Consider the following 8,413-nt stretch of genomic DNA (forward strand, 5'->3'; position numbering starts at 1 on the left):
ATTTAGTAAAGATCATGTTCCATGAAGATGTTTTGTAAATTTCTTACCATAAATATATCAAAACTTTATTTTTGATTAGTAATATGCATTGCTAAGAACTTCATTTGGACAGCTTTAAAGGCGATTTTCTCAATATTTAGATTTTTTTGCACCCTCAGATTCCAGATTTTCAAATAGTTGTATCTCGGCCAAATATTGTCCTATCCTAACAAACCATATATCAATGGAAAGCTTATTTATACTATATATATATAATTTGAAAGTAATATAAATTAATAATATAATATGCTATATGTAAATAATATTATTATAATGGTTAAAACATAGGAAATACATAAACTATGAATGTAATTTCTAATAGATGTGCATTTATAAGCATGTGTGAAAAGTGAAAACCTGTGTGTGTTGATCTTACCTGTCGTCCATCGCAAGGGTGTATTCCTGACACGGTGGTGGATTAACCGGAGGAGGAGGCAACAGTTCGGTCCAATTCATTGTGTTCTGTTTGGCCTGTTTAGTTGTTCGCCCACCTTTTTTCTGTCCTTGACTTCCTGTAAAGTAAAAAAAATAAACAAAAATACACATTCAGTGTGATACAAACAGAGCTATATCAACTCCTAGCCCACAATGCCATCTGAACTCATAAATTAATTTGATTGCAAACTAAAATGTTTTAATAAGCTCTTGTTCATTTCTTTTTCTGTTGGTTTGTTTGCTGAGCTTGATGCATGTGTGAAACAAATGGCACTTTTACACTCAGGAGAAGCAACATTAATGACACCCACACCATAATTTATGCAGTGTAAAATGCATTATCATAAATGCATTATACATAAGTGCATTATCTCTCTATTTATAATTAACGTTGCGCTCTCCATCAAAAAATGACTCATTTTTCAAAACTAACACTCTTCATTGCCCAGAGGAGAGGTAGAGACAGAGAAAAAAAAAGAGAAGCATTGGAGGCCAATTAACAAAAAGGAATTAAAATTCAGAGCCAATGAGCTGTGAGGACCTCCACGCACTCAGACCCTCTCTTTAATTACCTGAACTTCAAATACAATATAAAAATAGATACGATGCATTACGCCGGCAGCATTGCATACAACGCAGAATGGGCCTCATTTATCTTTGTCCTGCAACAAACACCGGCTTTCTGACAACATTATCCCCCCTTTCTTTGAGTCGGATGGATGAACGCCGGAGTAATTAATGACGGTGTGGCGAATCGCAAAAAGGGAGGGGGATATCCTCCCAATCAGAAACATCCCGGGAAAATGCGTCAGACCTTAGAAATCTGCAGAGAACATGGTTTTAACTAAAGGAATTAGGACTGAGAGAGATTGTTGCTGCCATTTAAGAAATGCGCTCTTGCACCTCAGAAATCGTGAGGAAGAATAGCCTCCTTTTGTTTCGGACATAAATGTTTCTCTTTGTTCCCTGAGGTTCTCAACAATGAGTGAGCGATTTGTAAATGTCCTGTTTTGCATATGATTTACTGCCTCTTAGAGTGATGAAAAGGCTCAGGAATAATGGAAATGAAAATGGAATAATGTGGTAAATTGCATGCTAACCGTCTACTAGGTTATGTCTTTAGGTTTGTGTGACAACTTGGATGGATGGATGGATGGATGAATAGACATTAGAATGATATGATGGATGGATGGATGGATGGATGGATAGATAGACATTAGAATGATATGATGGATGGATGGATGAATATCTTACCAGAGGTGCTGCTCCCTCTGTCAGAGCTGCTGTAGGTTCCTCCTGTAAGGGCGTCCTGGGCCTGGTTATAGGGGATGGTGCCTGAGATGGGCCCCTCACCTCGATAGTGGTCTAAGGGGTTGCAGTCAAGAGATTTTGAGTTTTAGTTTTTATTATACATATGGGTGAGGCATTATGACCCAGTCCTTCACATACCAGAGCAATTGAAAAAAAGTTATTTTGTGAACTAGACGAATGAAAGCTCCTATAAAAAGCAGACACTTTAGACGAGAACGCTTCAGAGTGGAACATCAGATAGTCGAGTGGTAAAAGGTTACAAAAGGGTTTCAGTCATAAGCTGTTATGACTTGTTGGTGACTGGTTTCAATTGTCTACCAAGTATGAAATATCACACCCACACGCAGTTAGATTCATGCAAGTTGAGTCAAAAAGCAAACACAATGACCTTTTTAGTGGCACAATATGAAGCAGCAGATAATGGATAGCTTTGAGCTTGAGTTACATTCTCCCTTATTTGTCCAGTAATCTAAGATCTCTGGCTTCACACTGTTCTGAGACATCCGATGCTTTACAGCCTCCTCTTTACCTTCATCCCCATCCAAACAGTAAAACAACAACTATAAATATGGATTACGTTTACTAGCAGAGTTGAATTACACATATACGCAATATGAGCAACCGTGACGGATAAAGACAAGGTGTTAGAAAGTGAAAGAGCCACATGTAAAGGTGCCAGGGAGGCTATTAAGATTCAAAATCGTGTAACCCTTTTATTATGGTCTGAATAAGAGGAGACAATAGAGCAACAAGACAAGCAATTTGATGATGCACCTTTGTGGTAAACCGAGAAAAACATGGCATGGGTTTCTTTGAAGAGCTTGATCTAGTGTTTTAAATCTACAAAACTCACCCTTATTCAGTTTGTTCTGTTCCATGACGTTATACTGCAGTGGCGTGTTGATGTCGGCCTGTTTTTGAGGTGTTCCTTGGCTGCTCTTCCAGCTCTGCTTCTCGTTGAGGTCGGCACTTCCTCCTCCACTTCCGCCGCTGCTGCTGTTCACGTTGTTGTTGGCCAGGCTGGACTGGATGAGCTGGGTGGTGGCATAGGGCGTAGGCTGACCGCCAGGCCCCACGAAACGGCCATCCTTTAGGTTGGGGCTGTTGAAGGTCTTCATCTCGTTGATCTTGTTGGAGAGGTCCACGTCACTGTAAAGGCCCGTGTCGGGAGCCAGCAGGTTGCTGGCCTTGTTGTCCATCTGGTTGCTGTAGTTGGCGATGCAGTCGGCTGGACGATAGAAGAGGAGTAAGACATTTTGATAGCCAAAAGATCCGTGTTTAGGATCTACGGATAAACCTGGAGTCTGATATATTGTAGGTTTTGATGTACCGATCAGACTGAAGTGCTTTTAAAATAAGGGAACATTTACAGAAACTCATGGGGAGAAGACACTAGGTTGGTTTAAGTATATGCTAATTAGCTTTATACCAACGAAAATGATGTTTTCAGACAGAAAGGTAGATAATGTGTAAATTAAAATTCATATACTAAGATAACACTTGTTTCATTAAAATCCCTGCCACTCTACTACGATCCTCCTCCTCCTCTACAGCCTCTCCCTCGTCCACGACACAAGCCAAGCGTGTCACTTTGAGTTTCCCGAGCAGCCGCGAGAAAGGCATCCCAGCTCATCAAGCAGGATGTTCCAACACGTCCGAATCAAAAGCCTCCGAAACGAGGAACGCTGTAAAAGACCATCCTCTGACAGATCCAATTTTCCCCGGCTCATAAAATATTCAAATCCTCCCCGGGATCTGAGCGAGAAGCTTGGCACGTAAATACCGAGGCCTGCCATTGGACGGATTTCGAGCATGGCTCGTGTTTCCATAAGAAGGAACGGCTCTACACTTCAAAGGTTGACGTATCAATGATAAAAGATCCTATGGAATGAGACAAACTAAGTCGTCTTTCCAGAGAAGCCCTGTGGGTACTGATCCGGTTAATATCCTGGAGATTTTTTAGTATTTGGCACACCAGGCAAACGGGTGTCAAGCTTTTAAAACGTCATGCTGTGAGAATCACTCAACATTTATCCTTCATCCCTGCTTTGATGAAGGCGACAGGGATAAAATCTAGTGTTAGTGAAAACACACTCCCAATAAATGGATATCAAAGGCAAAGCCAAGCTTTTTGGGTTAAAAAAGCTCCATCTACAGTTTCTGTGGATGGTCTGATCAAACACAAAGCCTAATCCTCAGGCCTATCCATGAATATGGTAGCTAATTTCTTAAATTCAATAGAAAGACATTTTCTAAAAGGATTGGATGCATTTAAGGGTTCCATTATGAATGAAATACTCTTAGCCAACGGCTTAGTTGCAGCAGCTGATATCTGAGAACAAAAAAGCTCTTGTAGTGACATTTAAATATCATTAAATGAACCAACAGTGACACCGCTGTCCAAACTAAGAGTTGCTTTGTGAAATCTGGGTGACTGTGTATATTAACACCACTTTGTCACTTTCAGTGTGCGTGTCTCTTTGGACTCGCGAGTCAACCTGGTGTTCTTTTGTTTGTGAAGTAACTTGCTGACTCCTGAAATAAAGCCACCTGGAGGTGCTCTATCACTCCTTCTCTTTCCTCGCACCCTCTCTTTTTCTCTCTCTCAGGTCTATTTTGACCTCCGTAACGGCTCCTGGTTTCCTGAATAAGCGAGCACTTAGAGAAACTGCATTAAAAGGTTCTAAAAGCGGTATGGAAACCAGACACTGATTGGATTAGCTGGACTACAGCCTGCGGGGCCTTTTCAATATCGGCCACTTTTATTTTCCATAAAACATCCACGTTCCAACAAATCACGAACAGAGTTGTGTGTCAAAGGAAGGACACGATACTTGCGCTGCGTTCCATTCAACTAGCAAAAGCAGTACTAGAACGCTACTACTTCCAAGTTGGAAACTTCAGTGGAAATAACAAGCCCAAACTTCAATAAGATTTACGAAAATGTCGTTGCACAAACAATGTGGTATAAGGGGGAAATCTACACAGTTAACGCTTTAAATCAAATTAAACAAGTCACTGAGTCAAACTTACCATAATAAAACCTCTTTACGTCATTTAAATAACAAACTCTTCCAGAAGCAGTCTTTCCTCATTTGTCACTTTGAATAAAAGCACTTGCTAAATGAGTAAATGCAAAAAATGTGAAATCATCTCTACTTATAATTGTAATTTTGTTCCTTTACACATCATCTTCCATGCATTTTAAACTGAAATGCTAAAGTCTGAGATCAGCTAACAAGGGATTTCTCACTTGTGACTTTGAATAGAGCGTAGCATTATGCCTTTGTATGCTACTACAACTTGACTACTACACACACTCGCTCACACACTCACCTGGGCGGCTGTAGGTGGCCAGGTTGCTGTCGCTGTTTCCATTGCTGCCGGTGCAGCAGTTGATGGTGCAGTCATTGTGATTGGAGCAGCTGTTCGGCCATGTGTCCGCGAGCCAGGGCTGGGTAGCTGGTTCACCTATATTCAACAAACCTGGCCTGGAAAACACACACTATGTGATTTATTACTAACTTGGAAATGGTAAATGCACACGCATGATCATGATCAGTTGTGTTCAGTACTGTTTCTGTTTTATCTTAGAACTGTTATTGGCATAAATAAGGACAGCTAATCATTTGGGCCCGACACAGCACCATTGGAACAACCATTGGTGTGAGTTTTGGGGCGGGGTTAACAGTTTGTCTGACCAATGGCAGGCAGCGGGAAGATTATTCCATTTGGTGGCGCATAAATGACACACTTCAGCTTTAAACAGGATGCCCATCCCATCTCCTTCTATCCCAGTGCATCTCTCAGGGCATTAGGCTGTATCTGTGCTAAATGGATTGCGTCTGCTTGACTTGCTCATGGCTGATGACACTGTTTCCCCGAAGCCTCGTGACCGTTAGATCTCCGTGTGGCTTACCCAAGCGCTGGAGAACATTGCTGCTCCAGCCTGGGAAAGAAAAACACGAATGAACCGAGCCATCGCTAAAGGAAGAGCTCGGAGCTCTCAGCGCATTCCAGGGTGTCACAGTCAATCAACGTGATCTCAAGTGCTGGAGAAGCTCTGGATAAACGCATATATGAATTCATTCAGTGCCCTCAGTAACCGTTTCTATCAAATCTTGCAGTTAAAGCTATTTATTTTAAAACACTGATATATGTTAGGTAGTTAGCTTTCATGATACAACAAGGTCACATTAAAATGCTTCTGAGGAAATAAAGGAGTTGAGGGAATATTTTTTTCGGGGACGCTTATCAAAGACACAAAAAAACATCAAAGAAAGAGTTTTGAGCAATGAATCTTCAACACGATGCTTCAAAGTAAATGTGGCTTCCTCTTCTCTTAGTTCGTTCCGTATCCCTGCAGCATGGTATGTCTCTCTCTTTTATTTTTCTAACAGACTCTTAAGCTTCAAAAGGCTTAAACCTTTCCTTTAGGCAAGGGCAAAGACCTGCTCGATTGAAAGCTGGACTCCAAAAGACAACATAAAGGGAAAGACACACACTAAGTATCGTCTGCAACTATTCAAATGAGGACAAAGCTGACACGTGCACATGTGCACCTACATGCACACATGATCCAGTGTAAACAGTTGAATGAATTGGTTGGAAATTATTGCATTAGCAGGGTAGAAGCGGAGGGCTTTTGTCTCATCTGTGTTCTGCAGGGCTCCGTCTCAATGCACAACCTCCAAAAGTGTCTTTGCAAAGACAAAAATGCCCCCTAGTGTCAATAAAATACAATTACACTACAGTACACACCCTGCGCATGGCCATTGTTGGCTTGTGATAAATATTAACTAAGGTATCAGATCACAAAATGTGTATTTTTTTAAACATCTCACCTTCCAGCACTGCTGACAGCTTCTCCTCCTCTCTGATAGGCCACTGTAGATAAAATCAATTACAATTAATGAAGAAAAATAACATGGAAAACATGTAATGAGACAAATATCTTCCTCTTAAGGGCAAAGAACATTTCTCTAAAAATTCCTTCTATAGAAGAAAAAAAGTCATACAGTTTTGGAAAACATGTAGGTGAATAAATGATGGCAGATTTTTTTTTCTTTAACAGGCTAATCTAAGCATGTTTTGTTGACCTTGTATTTTCTTTCATATCTTATAAGCTCCTCAATTTCGTTCAAAACCAGTGAACGTGTGGAAATAAAGCTTGTTGGTTGCATTTGCTACTAAAAACAAGCCTTCTCTCTCTCAATCCTTCCCGCGCCTCGAATCCTCCCATAACCAGGTGAGTCAACAGCGGTTACAGAAAGATTGCATGAGATGAGAAATAATGAAAGGGTCTAAGTGTCTTTCTCTGGTATGTAAAAGTCATCTGAGTTCAATCCTCACGCTAGCTGGCTGCTCTCTTCGTCTAATTGGCCACGAGACTTCTGATGTCACAGCTTCCCATCCCGTCTGAAGCGTTAGGGTGGGCGCCGGCGCTTTGATCAGCCGCTCTGCCAGTTCTAACAGCCCTCTTTAGTCAAGCACTCTTCTCTTTAAGCATTTCCTCCCTCTCTGTCTTTTATTTTTTTACTTCTTTTTATGCTGACAAGTCCATGCGACTGAAGTTCTCTTTGATTATCCATGTAAACTCAGACTGGGGTTCCTTTCTTGTGGGGAGATGTATTTTTAAAGAGAGGCCGTGCCTCCCACACTTCATCTGTGTCATATTTGTTTGGAGTTCTGCTGTGCAGAACGAACGTGACTGAAGGGAGTGTTGAGGGACACTTCATTACAACGGCTGAGAAACATTATACTGCCGTGCACTTTCCAACTCCACTGGGCAGGAAGTCGTCACACTCTAGGGATTGTGGGAATTCTGGGCATATGTGCTGTGAGGAAGGTGTGATTACCTGTGGGGGTGAAGGTGAAGGAGGGCACTGCAGACACACAGAACAAAGAGAAAGAAAAAGAGCACATTAATTATTCATCAGATTCGTAATTATTATTCAAAACATTTATTATTCATCATAGCGGTAATGTGCATTAAACTTAAATATTTATGCAGGTATTGGAAAAAGTTTTCAAAAAGGCACTTATGATTATATTTTACAGTCTCTGATGTAACGAGTCTGTTACCAATTACTCAGAACATTGAAACCTCATCACAAATACACAGTTCATTTCATTCTCCTTGTCATCTGAACAGTTGTGGGTTTGTGTGTCTGATTAATTGTATATATATCAGAGACAAGAGAAAAATATTGATATCTAGAGTTTCTGAAGATAATGTCACCGCAGTGCTAGGATTTTGTAGATGGTTGCTATTTTAGCATGTTGTTATGCAGTTGCTAGGGTTTACTCGCCCAAGTAAAAAAAAAAAAAAAAGAGCTCCCTTTACTATATTCTGGTCCCTCTATGGCTTAATCGTAAATTGAAAGAATTTCCCCTCTATTTTATCAATTTTTACCATACACTAGGTGAAAAATCTACTGACATAATAAATCATAATATTTAATATTATATCATATTATTATAAAATAATATTATAATATTATAAAATATAAAAATAGTATAATTTTATTAATGATAAATTTATATTAATATAATCAATTATAAAACAAATAATAATAATAATATATTTTAAATTAATATAATTAAAAATAAATATTTATGTTAATAT

General features: G+C 39.9%; 1 protein-coding gene across 1 annotated transcript in view; it reads right to left on the reverse strand.

Annotated features, from left to right (window-relative positions):
* robo1 (roundabout, axon guidance receptor, homolog 1 (Drosophila)) overlaps window positions 1-8,413 on the reverse strand; it is a 279,412-nt gene that overhangs the window by 9,991 nt on the left and 261,008 nt on the right. Inside the window, exons 22-27 of the mRNA XM_016554386.1 lie at window positions 7,644-7,670; window positions 6,630-6,672; window positions 5,122-5,276; window positions 2,639-3,013; window positions 1,729-1,839; window positions 416-551 (exon numbers count right to left, since the gene is read on the reverse strand). Coding sequence (XP_016409872.1) covers window positions 416-551; window positions 1,729-1,839; window positions 2,639-3,013; window positions 5,122-5,276; window positions 6,630-6,672; window positions 7,644-7,670 — 847 coding nt within the window. The remainder of the gene's footprint in view (window positions 1-415; window positions 552-1,728; window positions 1,840-2,638; window positions 3,014-5,121; window positions 5,277-6,629; window positions 6,673-7,643; window positions 7,671-8,413) is intronic.

This window comes from Sinocyclocheilus rhinocerous, unplaced genomic scaffold (genome assembly GCF_001515625.1).
Source record: "Sinocyclocheilus rhinocerous isolate Xijiao unplaced genomic scaffold, SAMN03320098_v1.1 scaffold466, whole genome shotgun sequence".
NCBI lineage: Eukaryota > Metazoa > Chordata > Actinopteri > Cypriniformes > Cyprinidae > Sinocyclocheilus > Sinocyclocheilus rhinocerous.